The 15,556-nt window shown below is 33.0% G+C and overlaps 1 protein-coding gene across 1 annotated transcript in view; it reads left to right on the top strand.

The window, feature by feature from the left end:
• The window catches only part of LOC136038578 (zinc finger protein 664-like), a 33,692-nt gene that overhangs the window by 7,652 nt on the left and 10,484 nt on the right, over positions 1-15,556 (top strand). Inside the window, exons 3-4 of the mRNA XM_065721760.1 lie at positions 1,276-1,446; positions 3,294-3,461. Coding sequence (XP_065577832.1) covers positions 1,276-1,446; positions 3,294-3,461 — 339 coding nt within the window. The remainder of the gene's footprint in view (positions 1-1,275; positions 1,447-3,293; positions 3,462-15,556) is intronic.

Here is a 15,556-nt window from a genome sequence, read left to right as displayed (position 1 = left end):
TATTAAATTATAGGAGGGGAGGGATAAAGTTAGTTGAATTCAGCTGTTTAACTTTGGGAGACTACATTTTAAGTTTTATATTTTGGAAACTAATGCAGAAGACCATAATTGATTGGTATTTTTCACTTTTTATTTTTTTTTTGTAATTGTAAAGCTGTAAAATGTTTATCTTTTAGCTGGGTTTCCTTACTCAATATTCAATTTTTATCTTATTCTAAACATTATTTTACATTTATCTTTATCTTAGATGTTCTATGCTAATAAATTTGGTTTGATATTTCAGTTTTTTTGTTATAAAAAGATAATTTCAATTATATATGTAATGTCAATCTATTTAATTTTTTTCACTTAACTAAAAATAAAGCAGTGGGATTCATTTATTATGCTTTATTGTTGAATATTTTATATGACTGTTCAATTTAACTTTTGTTTTAGAAGTTCAAGATGCTTTACCAGGCTGCAGTGAGAAGCCATTTCAAATTCCGAACCATAATTAGTCACCAAAACATGAAAACGTTCCTTTGCTTAATTCACCTAGCATTTCAGGGCCTGGTAAATTTGAATACAACACCCAGAAATTGGAAAAAAAATGTAATTGCATATGTGCTTTAGTCTAACCAATAAAAGCTGAGGTTGTTAAAAAAAATTCTTCTTTTTGATGGTAGACACATCTAAACTCAGTTTATTAGCTTTAATTTTTTAAGTTTTTTGAGACAAGTAATCATTTGGTAGAAGGATTTTATGTCACTCTGTTTTTTGGGCAGACATGATATTCAAAATAATACCCACAAAGTAGGGGTAGTTATGGGGCTTCAGATGGGAATATTAAGTTATAGGGGGGGGGGGGGAGGAGGGATAAAGTTAGTTGAATTCAGCTGCTTAACTTTGGGAGACTACATTTTGAATTTTATATTTCGGAAACTAATGCAGAAAACCCTAGTTGATTGGTATTTTTCCCTTTTTATTTTAATTTTTTTTTTGTAATTGTAAAGCTGTAAAATGTTTATCGTTTAGCTGTGTTTCTTTACTCAATATTCAATTTTTTCTTATTCTACACACTATTTTAGATTTATCTTTATCTTAGATGTTCTGTGCTAATAAATTTGGTTTAATATTTTAGGTTTTTTTTTATAAAAAGATGATTTTAATAATATATATATATAATGTCAATCTATTTAATTTTTTACACTTAACTAAAAAACAGCAGTGAGATTTGTTTATTATTCTTTGTTGTTGAATATTTTATATGACTGTTCAGTTTAAATTTTGTTTTAGAAGGTGAAGACGCTTTAACCGGCTGCAGTGAGAAGCCATTTCAAAGTCCAAACCTTCATTTGTCACCAAAACATGAAAATGTTCCTTTGCTTAATTTACCTAGCATTTTAGGACCTGGTAAATTTGAATACAACACCCAGAAATTGGAACCTAAATACTCTGACCATGAAGGTATGCTTCAAACTTTTTTGTTTTTGTACAATGGAATGTAATGGATAATATTTTGTTGGAAGAAAATAGGACAAGGGGGCTTAATCTTAAGATGAAACTTTTGTTTGATCTTCTTCCAATGTGCAGGTGTTTGCCAAACCGTTTTTATGGCCTTATATGAACATATTCAAATTTGAATACATTCAAGTTTTCACTTGAAAAGTAGTTTGGCAAATATTGTTTTTCAAAAAGCTTGATAATGAGCATTAAAAACGCATTTCTGTATTGTTTTTGTAATTTACATTTATAGTATGTATATTTCGTTTTAAATATATATATATAAATCCATCAATTATTCTCATTGCAAGTTGAATTTTAAATAAGCAGAATATTGACTGTTATGGTCTGAACTGGTTACAACAAAAACCTTTAAAAACCTACAAAGATAAAAAATTCATTTTGCACCAGTGAAGTCAAAAGTTTTTATGGTTTGCCTGTAGAACAATTTGTTTTGAATATTTCTCTAGGAAAACATAATGAGTCCTCCTGTATTTAGAAATTAAAAAGTAAGTCATGTCTTTCTTAGGTATGAAATTTTTAGAGTAGTTTGGGGGTATTTACTCCCCCCTCCAGATTTATAAAAAGAATTCCTTTGGATAATAAGGGTTGGGAGGGTATAAAATAATTTTATGAAGTGGGTCATGTATAGAAGACTCAGAGAAGATTTGATGCGTCCGTTTTTGTTGTTTTCTCCCTCAGAAGGAAAACATAAAAAATGGAAACATGAAAACTTATATCATTCCTAAATGAGTGTCACTTTACTTTACCCTTTTCCCCTAATTATCAAATATATAGCCTAAATCATATATTCTTCATGAATTTTCTATACGTGACTTTTTCAGGGATTCTAGCAATATTGATGATTTCAAGCTACTGTAAAACTCATGGACAAAAATATATTATTTTGGCTATATATTTGACCCATTAGGGAAGGTTTTCAGTAAAGTAAAGTGAACTTCTTACAGGAATTATGAAAGTAAGAATTCTTAAAAGCATTTTATTTTAATTTCATAGCATTTTCTGAGGTTGCCCAGTTAAATATGGAAAATTCATCAAATATATATATATATATATATATAATTTAGGGTATTTGAATGTAGGGGAATGGTAAGGTTTTTTGAAACATATAAAGGACAGTATGTGTTTTAGAGATTGTAAGTAGTACTTACAATCTTCAATTATGTACAAATTGTAAGAACAGTCAAGAGTATTATATCAGATCAGATGGAATATATGCCCCGATGGAATATAAGGTTTATATAGAAATAGTGGTCATGTAAACTCCAAAGGTGGCTCATTGGATTGGGAATCAGAAGTTCTTGTTCCTTTTTTAAGGGGACAAGTAAAAGTAGCTATATAATAAAGTAGCTACTTAACAGTAGCTTTTATTAAAATATATAAAGAAAACAGAAAAATAGAAAGTAATAAGATCATACAAAAATAAAGAAACGAAATTAAGAAATAACTTACTGAGCTATTGATAATATGGTAGTTGACCCTTGGAAAAGAGGGCAAAACCTCCTTCAAAGCATCTATATTTTCTTTTGCTGTGATAAACTCCTAATCAGATTACAATGCTGAAGTAAATCAAAAGCTACTTTTTAACGCCAGTTGTTTTGGCTTAATGATAATTAATTCCTTTACTACTCTGGAGTATCTTTGACTTGCCACTCTTGTTTGCGGTGACGATTTTATCCAGATTTATTGTTTTAAAGCAACTTGTCCTATGGATATTTTGAGAAGATATGAAAGTTTTTCTTTGTTTTGAAACTGTCAAATCAATTTTGTAAAATTGGTATTTTTTTCAGAAGTCAAAGCTGAAAATGGGACCTTTGGAACAAAAGAGTTGAATCAACTTTCTAACCCTGATCATACCCCCAAGCACACCTTGTCTTTTTTAGAGCCTGTTGAAGACCCAGAATTCGGCTTCTATGAAATGGCTTCTATGGCATTGAAGAAATCAAGTACCTCTCCAGGTAAAAAAAACTTTTTTTTCAGTTATTACTGGAAATTAGCATTTGGCGAATTCCCATTCACAATGAGATTTATTGATGTTAAGACTTTAGCAAATACCTCACTTGCTAACAGAATAATTCCCAGAGCCAGCTTGATCTGGCATCAAACTTGTATTTATTTAAATTGTTTGAAATTTGGCTAAATTTTGTTAATCAGTATGCTTCATTGTCATTCCTTGGCTTGAAAAAAAAACTATTTAGGTATTTAAAGGTTTCTTTTAAAGAAAAGATTCTTTTATTGGGAGAGTGATTGCTGTAAAATGAGCAAAAATCAGATAATGTGCCATATGTAAAACTACCTCAAATCAGAATGAACAAATAAATGAAATTAAAATGAACAGGAATTACGATAAATAAATCTTCATCAATAAATATATGTATTATGGAACCCAAAATGACAAGAATTACCTTCAATAATTGGGTCAAAACTAATTCATCAAATAAATATACAATTTAGGGCATCTTTTTGGCAATGCAGGGGATTGCTAAGGTTTTTTGAATTATTTAAAAAATGGTATGCGTTTTACAGCTTTTAGGCTACAGGTCCTCGGTAGGAAAAATCAATAAAATAAAAATAGTACAATCAGAGTCCTCATTTCATTTTATTACTTTAATAAACTTTCCAAAAAATAAATTTTTCAAAGAAAAGTAAAGAGCTCAGTTAAATCAAAAATGAGCAGAAATCAATTATTGTGAAATATTTAAAACTACCACAAATCCGAATGAACAAATAAACGAAACTCAAAAGGAACAGAAACTATAATAAAAAATCAGCATCAATAAATATAAGGATTATGGAACCCAAAACGAACAGAAATTAACTTCATTAATCAAGTCAAACTCAAAGCGAACAGAAATTAATAGGAGTTGGGCTAACTACCCCAATTCCTTCTCAAGGCCAGAACATAATTTGTACCTTACTGAAAAAAAAAATATTTTAAATGTTTTCATTTTTTTAGCCTTAATGAATCAAAAACAATCAAGACTTAAGGAATTAAGATTAACATCAAACAGTTCGTGGTAATGAACTGTAGTAAAGAGCGACCCGGCTCAATAGTAACCAAAACCCTAAAAAACGGAATTTTGATACCAATAGCTACATCAAAAGAATTGCATTTTTAATGCTGATTTTAAATATACAAGTTCCATCAAGTTTAGTCTTACGCATCAAAAGTTAAGAGCCTGAGAAAATTTGCCTTATTTTAGAAAATAGGGGGAAACACCCCCTAAAATTCATAGAATCTTAACGAAAATCACACCATTAGATTTAGCGAATCAGAGAATGTGGAATTTTGCATTTTTTGCCAGAAGGCAGATCACAGATGCATGTTTATTTTTTATTTTTTATTTCAGGGGTAAGGTAAGATACGATAATATTTATTTTCAAAAGACTATCACAAGCTCTATAGAGCCGAATTCGCTTTATATGTCAGTAAAAGCTAAGAAAAAAAATTCAGAACAGTACATTAAGTCAAACACTTAAAATTAAAAGGAATTAAAAAAGCAAAATCATCAAAGATAAAGGGCAAATCAGTAAACTTAACACTTAAATTACAAAAGCATTGCAGTAAATCAACAAAGAATAAAAACGGCCATAGAGGAAAAGGGGAATTTGGCAAGTACATAATCACGAATTGTTATTAAGGTGTTCCAGAATAAAAGCTATAAAACTTTTACGAAACCTTTCTGTAACAGTAAGGATCGGAGAGTAAGTTGGGATTGCTAAGGAGGCTTACCGGGGGAGTCGGAGTCTAATGGGATTGTGAAAATCAGGGAGTAAGTCCTCAGTACGGGGATTGGAAATGACTGATTTAGCGAAAAGCAGGCAAATTTTTTCCCTCCTTTCTTCTAAGGTGGTAATGCGTGCAGCTTTAAGGAGGAAGGAGTATGGAATTTTGCCTTCTTTGTAAATGATCCTGAGCGAACGCTTTTGGACCGACTCGATTTTGTCACCAAGTTCATTTGAAAGTTGCGAATGACAGACCGGACATGCATATTCCAATAACGGCCTGATAAAAGATAAGTAAACACGGAGGGAATGTATCTTAGGACAATTAAATTTGTTTAGCAGCTTAAAAATGGATAGTGAAACATTTGCTTGTTTAACAATGTTGGAAACATGTGTGTCCCACTTAAGATCATTAGAAATTGTGACACCAAGAAGCTTAACATGTTTCACTAGCGTTTCGCTTGGGATCGGGTCGCAAAAAGCAGGAGTAGATTTCAAGAAGTTGATCGTCAGTATCTATGATTTAGTGGGATTTACTGTCATATTTAGATTCTTAGATTCATCCGAACATTGGGTTAGGATTTCAACGGGGTCACTTTTAATATTCCTATCACAAACTTCAAGGATCGACAAGTCATCCACATATTTCCATCTTTGGGGGAATTCCTTGCCAATTTCGTTAATCATGACAAGAAATAATAGTGGTCCCAATAAGTTTCCTTGAGGTATTCCACAGTACCTAGGGAGGGGATTAGAGAAGGTATTTTTGTATTTTACAACTTGTGATCTGTCTGAAAGGAACGATATAACAATATTTACTAAAAGTGGGTCAATTTCAAAGTTATCATGTAGTAAACGAATTAGGATAGTGTGGTCAACTAAGTCAAACGCTTTTTGGAAATCGACTAAAACCAGGTTTAGCCATACATTTGGTTTCTCTAGTTCACTTTGGATCGTGTGAATCAAGTGTACAAGGTAATGGGTGGTGGAGGTTCTTCTGAAATTACCAAACTGTCGGATGTCAATGCGTGGTATAATTTTAATTTTAAGTCAGTCACAAAGGAACCCTTCGTAAAGCTTAGAAAAAACTGGAGTGAGTGTAATAGGACGCATGTTGGTTATAGTCAGACTGGAAGATTTCTTTGGGATGGGTGTTATAAAACATAGTTTCCAGCATCTTGGAAATTTACCAGATTTTGTAACTTGGTTAAAAATATTAGATAAAGGTCCGGCAATTGTATCTGAAAAGGCTTTAATCAAAATTCTGAGATATCAGTTTTATTCAGCATAGTCGAAAAACTTTATAACTATGTCTTTGGGGACGACTTACGTCCCCACAGTCCCCATGGGAGGGGCACCAAGTTACAAACTTTCACCAGTGCTTACATATAGTAAGGTTATTGGGAATTGTACAGACGTTTTCAGGGGGATTTTTTTGGTTGGGGGTGAGGGGTTGAGAAGAGGGGGATAGTTGAGGGAACTTTCCATGGAGGAATTTGTCATGGGAGAAGAAAATTTCCATGAACAGAGTGCAGGATTTTCTAGCATTATTTAAAAAAAAAAACAATGAAAAAATAAACATGAAAAAGTTTTTTCAACTGAAAGTAAGGAGAAGCATTAAAACCTAAAACGAACAGAAATTATTATGCATTTGAGGGGTTCACCTCCTTCTAATACCGCGCTCTTTACGCTAAAGTATTTTTAGTAATTTCAACTATTTATTCTACGGCCTTTGTAATTCAGGAGTCATTCTTAAGGAATTGGGACAAAGTTTAAGCTTTAGTGTAAAGAGCGAGGTTCTGACGAGGGGGTGAACCCCTCATATACGTAACAAAACATACAGAAGTTCGTTACGTAAGCTAACTCGTGAGTTACGGATATCTTTTACTAATAAAAACGTTCGTAAAAAGTTAGAAGTTCTAATTGCATTTTTAAGTAACCAAAATATTGGAGGGCAACTAGGCCTCCTCCTCTGCTCCTTTTTTTCAAAATCATTCGATCAAAACTATGAGAAAGGCATTCAACCAAAAACAAAATAAATATGCAAATTTTGTTTTAATTATTCATCTGCGGAGGGCCAAAATCAAAACATGCATTGATTCAAAAACGTTCAGAAATTAAATAAAAAAACAAGTTCTTTTAATTGAAAGTAAGAAGCGACCTTAAGACTTAAAACGAACAGAATCAGTATTTTACTGATTTAAAAAGTAGAGTTGAGCGAAAGAGTCAAACTTTAGCGCAAAGAGCGGGGCGTTGAGGAGGTAGCAGCACATTTCACATTCGAAGTAATTTCTGTCCGTTTTAAGTTTTAATGTCACTCCTTACTTTCGATTAAAAAAACTTTTTATTTAACATGAATAATAAACTAACATTGAACATTAATTTGTATTTTTCTTGTTTTGTTTAGTAAAGTACAAATTATTTTTGGCTATGAGAAGGCATAGGGGTTGTGAACCTTATTCATGTTAGTTTCTGCTCGTTTCGAGTTACTTCGCTATTTAAAGTAATTTTTGTTGTGTTTTTTTTTTTGTTTACTTATTGATACTGATTTATGGTAGTTGTACGCATGGTCGATTATTATATTTTATTTTTGCTCATTTTCGGTTTAATGGAATTCTTTACTTTTCGCTGAAAAACTTATTATGGTGAAAAGTGTATTAAATTAATTTCTGCTTGTTTTATATTGACTTAGTCTTTTTAAGGGAAAAATAAAACAATAGTTTAAATCTTTTTGTTTTTTTTCTTTTAAAATTCGTAGTACGCTAGAGAGGAGGTCTTATTGCCTTCTTGTAACTTGAATCTTAAAAGGGACACTAGAACTTTCGTTTTCGAATCAAACTTGCTCCTTTAAAATTTCAATGATATTACTAGCTATGATGGAGCAGTGCTGCCTATGGGATTACTTAAATACCCTTTTAATTCCTGCTTGCATATATTTTTTTTTGTTTAATTAAAACTCACCTAAAAGTTTCAACTTAATTCCTGAATTGTCATTAGTTACAGTAACCGTAGAAGTAGTATTAAAAGTATACACATAGTGTCGTCTGGCTAGTTCAAAATCTGTCGCAACTTACCCTGAAAGATCTAACTTAAAAATTTAAGCTGTTATTGATTTAGCTTTGTCACCCTTTTGGCAATCTGCATGCCCATAGTTTGTATTGATTTAATTCAATATCTGCCTAAATATTCCTTGAAAGCTTCGACTTAATACTCTTAACCTGTGCATTAGCATTATTAGCAGTATGAACATATCACCTTTTGTTTTGTTCATCATTCCCTTCAACACACGATGAAATTTTCAACTTAATACTATCAACCGTTCCTGAAGCATTACTGATGTGTCCTCTTGAAAAGCTATGTGGGCATGGTGTTTTTTGATTGAGTTCAATACAGTTTCAATCGCATGATTCCAACGGATCTGCCTTTTCAATTTAAAAGATTGCAATTCTCAATTCGATTAGCATTTGCAATCACCATCAACAAAGATCAAGGTCAATCCTTAGAAAAATGTGGTATAGATCTTAATACTGATTGTTTTTCCCATGGACAATTGTACGTTGTATGTTCGAGGGTCGGTAAACCTGACAATCTATTTATATGCAGCGACAATTGGACAGCGAAGAATGTTGTATTTTCGCAATTTTTACGCAGTTAATTTGTATTGTATCTATCTATCTATCTATCTATATAAAAACAAGTTGTGTGTATGCATGTTTGTTTGTTTGTAAAAAGAGCGTTTGCATATGACGTCATTATTAGTACGTAAGGCTTTGTATATGCACAGACAATGGGAAAGCCTAGAATGTTGTATATTCGCAAGTTTTACGTAGTTCAAAACACATATATAAATCTATCTATATTCATAGGTGGTACACAGGGACACAACTACAATGGCGCGTAACTAATATGGCGCGTAACGACTTACGCGCGCGAGGGGGCAGTAACCAACATGGCAGTAAGGTTTTCCTTCTCTTTGAGGATGATTTCCAGGAGTTAGCACTTTATTACATTTCTCACACCTCAAACACTGCCTATGCCAATCTTTATTCAGCGAAACTTTCCTTTCAGCAAAATACACAGGTTTATTACAACGCGGACAATTCGGCATCTTTCAATAGTATATATGTATTTTGTTCTAAAGTTCATAGCGATGAGCGTACAAAATGGATTCAACATATAACAAATTATGTCGAATGTAGAAACATTTGTTGCACTTCAATTAATTATTTTGTATCAGTTTTTCGACGGATAGTTTCAAAAATACTTATGCTATAAGCAGATTTGTTTCAAACAAATCTATAAGCAGAGTAATATGACTCAAAATCTGTTTTTCTTTTATGCGTTCTTTCAGCTAAAAAATTACAAAATTGTATTCTTTTTTAGTTCATAAGCCCATAAAATATAAATAGAATACTGCGTGTAGCATAATTTTTAAGTTAAAAAGTGGAACTAAGGACATCGCCTAGAAATTTTTACCAGAGGGGCCGAATTTTCTGTAGAGGAAGAGCTGGCAATAAAATAAAAGACTTCAAGTTTTTTCACAGTGTGTAATATCTTTTATGAAATGAAAGTGATTTTGTTTTATATTAATCAAAGTAAAATGGGGGGAACACACAAAATGAACCATCTCTCCCTTCTAAAAGATTTGGCCCCTCTGGTAAAAATTTCCAGGTGATTTTTTCAGTTGCTTTTTAGCTTAAAAAATTGTGCCACTCGCACAATAGAAGACACTAAAATTGTGTCTTCTATTTGCATTTTACGGGCTATGTGAACTAGAAAATAATAATGTTGTAATTTTTCAGCTGAAGGAACGCGTAAAAGAAAAACCAATTTTTGAATCATATTACTTTGTTTGAAATAACTCTGCTTATTGCATAAATATTTTTGAAACTATCCGTAATAGAAATGACAGAAAAAAAATTATTTCTAGTGAAACAAATTTTTCTACATTTGATATAATTTATGATATGTTTAATCCATTTTGTACGCTCATCGCTATGAACTTTAGAACAATACATAAATACTATTAAAAGATGCCGAATTGTCCGCGTTGTAATAAACCTGTGTATTTTGCTGAAAGGAAAGTTTCGCTGAATAAAGATTGGCATAGGCAGTGTTTGAGGTGTGAGAAATGTAATAAAGTGCTAACTCCTGGAAACCATGCTCAAAGAGAAGGAAAGCCTTACTGCCATGTTCCATGCTATGCTGCACTCTTTGGACCAGGAGGATTTGGTCGTGGTGGCGCAGAAAGCCATAAGTACTGAACGTTGATTTGAAAAACGTATACATTGCCTAGATTCTAGAACGACTTTTAGATGGGAGAAGATTTCAGCCAAGATGGGGTAGAAAGAACACGCTAATTCTACAAACATATTCATTGGCAAGTTCTAAAACTTCTTCTATTCAGGACTAGAGTATATTAGACGAGGTGGGACAGAAGGCCGTAAGAACTATGCACTGGTTAGGAAAATAGGTTCAATTCCTTGAATCTGGAATACCTTTTATGAGATGAAATCCAAGCTGCTTGTTGAAGATGAAATCCAAACGCAGTCCTCTTTCGAAGATTTTCAATTTTATTGCTCCTAAAAAATACTAGCGGGTATTGTTGATGCCAGTTCAATATTTATTATTAGCCTTATTATTATTATTATTATCTATCTATATCTATATATATATAAATAAGTTGTTTGTGGGTTATGTCTGTCTGTCTGTCTGTCCGCATGTGACGTCTGAATTATTTCATCATATAACAATTCAAAAACGAATGTATTCAAGCCGCAAGTAGCTGAGTTGGTAACGCGTTATGTTCCTGGTTCTAGGTCCGAGATGTTGCAGGTTCGAACCTTGGCTAGGTAAAAACTACAAAAAAAAAACTAAAAAGAAAAAACAAAAAACTAAAAAAAAAGGTAAAAACTAAAAAAAAAACTAAAAAAAAAACAACTAAAAACTAATAAAAAAGCTAAAAAATCTAAAAAAAAAACTAAAAAAAACTGAAAAAGAAAAAAAAATAAAAAAGGAAAAAAACTGAAAAATAAAGGAGAAAAACAAAACTAAAAAAAATAAAAATAAAAAAAAAACTAAAAAGGTAATCAAGTCAAAAACGAGTGTATATACAGACCGGGACACCGGGACACAAATGACGACCGGGACACAGGGAATATAAATGACGAGACACAGGGACACAACTACAACGGGGACGCCGGGGGGCACAGGGGGATTATAAATGACGACGGGGACACAGGGAATGTTCGATTAGCAATCACCATCAACAAAGCTCAAGAGCAATCATTAGAACCATGAGGTATAACTAAAAAAAAAACTAAAAAAAGACCAATTTAAAAACGAATGTATATACAGACCGGGACACGGGTTTAACCAGATGCGACTAAAATTGGATCGTTGTGAGATCTTATATATATATAAAAATAAGTTCAAGAACGAATGTATATACAGACCGGGACACCGGGACAAAAATGACGCCCGGGACACAGAGAATATAAATGACGACCGGGACACAGGGACACAATTACAACGGGGACGCCGGGGGGCACAGGGGGATATATAAATGACGATGGCGACACAGGGAATATTCGATTAGCAATCACCATCAACAAAGCTCAAGGACAGTCATTAGAATCATGAGGTATAGATCTGAATATGGATTGTTTTTCCCATGGACAATTATATGTTGCATGTTCAAGAGTCGGTAAACCAATCGCAATTTAAATTGTTGTTGGAGTAGTTTAGTAGAAGTGGTAATGTTAATAAAAGTAGTTGTGGTAGTAGTGTTAGCAGTGGCATGGATGTATTACTTGTTTATTAATTGACGTCCCTCTTCAAGTGTTCTATTAATGTTCCAATTTTACTCCAATATATAATCATGAGATACTTTCTTTTGACGATATGCATGCTCACAGTGTATTTTGATTTAGTTCAAATTCTCCTTCAGTTTTCTGTCTAATTTTCACCTTACGCGTAGCCTTAATTGTAATAATATCTTAGTAATAGTGGTAGTAGTAGGAACACCAGTAGTAGTAATGGTGTCATTAATATTACGAGTAGGAGTAGTACTAGTAGCAGTAGTAGCAGGAACATTTTGCCTTTTGGTCAGCTGAATACCCCATGAAGTTTTCTCTTGATTAAGCCGTTAAGCCGTTACAAAAACTCTGCTGTTACATCCATACAAACCTAACATGTTTGATTTAGTCCCTTCAACATTTCCTCATATGTCTTTTCAGCCTTATTAGTACCCACTAAAGAAGTAGTAGTTTTAGTGATGGTAGCAGCAGTAGCCTTCAAACTTGATTAAGAAATAAAGACATACCCATTTAAATACAGAATGAGTTTACAGGATTAAAAAATTGACACTGCTGGAAATTGCAAATTATTTTCTACATGTAGTGCCTGTCTATCAAGAAATATGTCCTCTGAAGATGACATGACCATTGAAGCCCAAAACCCTTAATTTTGCCAAATGCTCATTCTTCACAAACTATTTACTGGGTAAAAAGAACGAACAGTTTTGACCTTGGCTCTTACTCGCCTTGAAACTTAGATCATTTCTTGAGTCAACAGATAACCACAATTTTATTGGGAGGTGTTTTTTTAATGGGTGCTCTGAAAAAGGGTGAATTTTTAGCACCTGGACAGTTTGAAACTTTTATCCCCGAGTCAAGCAGACTGTTTTCCTTTTTAACTCAACTTGGCAACATGCACTGTTAAAACAAGGACAATTGGCAATTGTATCAATTCAAGGGTCGGGAAGGGCAAGATCGGGAAAGGGCTCATTGGAAGAAAATTTTAAAGTTCTATTGACCACTGCTATATTAAGTTGTAAACTGAAAATATACGTGGGAACTATGAAGAATTAGACACAAAGTCCCAGAACTCGTTTAGATTTCATCTGTAGCTTAGACAGTTAGGCCACTGAAACGTAATTGTTTTGGTATTTTAACTCACCTCCCTACACACACAACAATCTACCCCCCCCCCTCCATAATAAAAAACCACTGCATTGTTAAGTAAATCATTTCATGTCAGCAAAAGATTAAAATAATTTCAAGAAACATTTGTGTGCAATAAGAACGGTATTGTCACCTTGCAGTACCGTTGTGGACATTACCCGCAATTTCTCACCAAAAAATCTTGCCGTACTACTTCATCCCTACTGACAGGAAATTCTTTCCCAGCAATTTTCGTCCAACTGAAAATACCCCCATACAATCTTTCCCCTCCAATGCAGAAAGCTCCCCTGCAAGAAATGTTACTAAGTTTCCAAATAACAAATGCTATCTGTAAGCATTGCATAGATTACGAAACTTAAAAAGGCATTTAAACTTCTAATATAAGGTTCTCTGATTGTTTTGTAGTTAGGGATGGACGGAGATACCTCAAAGAGTACAAAGTTTTTTCTATTTAAGGTTAAGGTGTTTTTGTTGATTTAAATGTATCATATAGAATTTTATTGGACGAAAATGAGTCAAAGAGGCTTAATCGCAAAATGGAACTTTTGCTTTTTCTTATCCTATTGTGTTGGTATTTGCCAAGCCATTTTTGTGGTTTTACGTGAACATATTCAAATTTTCATTTGAAGATAGTTCTGCAAATATTTTTTTTTTTTTTTTCAAAAAAAACTTGGTAATAAGCTGTAAAAGTAGAATTACACCTCTTTGTAGATTTTAGAATTCGTATTTATAGTGTATATATTTCTTTATAAATTAAGAGATAGATATCTATTTATTGTTTTTGTTTTTGTTTATTTATAATACTCCGTACTTTGTGTTTTTTATACTTTTACGGGTAATAAAGTTCATTCATTCATTCATATGTCTATTATATTGATTTCAAGTTGAATTTGAAACAAGCAGCAAATTGGCTGTTATTAATCTGAACTGCCTATCATAAATTTTTAGTGCAGAATATTAATTTACTAGAACACTAGATTTAAACAGAAATACTGAATTCATTTTGTGGAAATAAAGTCAAAAGTTTTTTGCTTATTTTTAGAACGAGTCGTTTCAAATATGTAGCGAGAAGATACATTCTAACACCACAGCGGCTAGACATGACCTGTGAGAACAAAGAAATGAAAGGATGTAATAAATAAAAAATCAAATCAAATAGGTTAGAAGAACTAGGACTTTGTCAGCCAGTACCAGGATATGAAAACGAAAAACGAGCAGATATTTCGACAGGGACCTCCACCCAGTCGTCCTCAGTGCTCAGAAAAAAACAGCAAAAAAGCAAAATCAAACCTTTTGAAGTAAACTCTACAAGAAGAGAAAAGATACTGAATCGAAGAAACCAGCCAGAAATAAATGAAAGACAATTCACCAATGGGATTGAACAAGTATTCTTTTCTTTGCAATAGATTTTGTCTGTCTGCAACCTCGATTTTCATTAGATATGCGGACAGGTTGTCTTAATTTGACTGGGCGAAAATATTGATTGAGTCTTAATATTAAATAATTATAAATTTGGCTTAAGGAAATATCTCCTGTATCTCTATGTATAGCATAATTTCTGTTTATATATATTTTTTGTATCAATTGCCTCTCTGAGAGATTGCGGTAGCCCGTTTACAGTAGATATTAAAGTTGCCTTTTCAAAAGAACTAAATGACAGGGTTTCCAAAAATACGGAGGGACAAAGCAGAATCAAACCTGTCATTATTGTCTTCGAATCTCAGGGACTTATCCAAGGAAATTTTGTCTTAATTTTTCCAAGTTTATCGCTGAGTTTCAAGACCTATGGTATTGTGGTGAAAGTTTTGTTTGCAATTGTCGGAGTAACTGAATCATGGGGACGAGCTTCGTATTGTCTTAATTTCCCTTGATCATGATCATATTTAATAAACTAAAAAATAAAGAAACAGGTGTATAATATACTTAGAATTGACGCTGCTAAATAATCTATAATATATATAAAAAAAATAAGTTGTCTGTGTGTGTGTGTGTGTGTGTCGAGTGACGTCATGTTTATGTGTCGACTGACGTCATGTTTGTCAACTGATGAAATTACATACCGGGACACAAATGACGACCGGGACACAGGGAATATAAATGACGACCGGGAATCTCAAAGAGAAATTACAGACTGGGACACCCGGACACAAATCACGACCGGGACACAGGGAATATAAATGACGACCGAGACACAGGGACACAACTACAACGGGGGCACAGGCGGGATATATAAATGACGACCGGGACACAGGTATTGTTCGAATAGAAATTACAGACCGGGAAACCGGGACACAAATGACGACCGGGACACAGGGAATATAAATGACGACCGGGACACTCAAAGAGAAATTACAAACTGGGAC

This window comes from Artemia franciscana, chromosome 18 (genome assembly GCF_032884065.1).
Source record: "Artemia franciscana chromosome 18, ASM3288406v1, whole genome shotgun sequence".
In the NCBI taxonomy this organism is placed as follows: Eukaryota; Metazoa; Arthropoda; class Branchiopoda; order Anostraca; family Artemiidae; genus Artemia; species Artemia franciscana.
The sequence above is the reverse complement of the archived record's forward strand: the minus strand, read 5'-3'. Positions and strand labels throughout refer to the sequence as shown.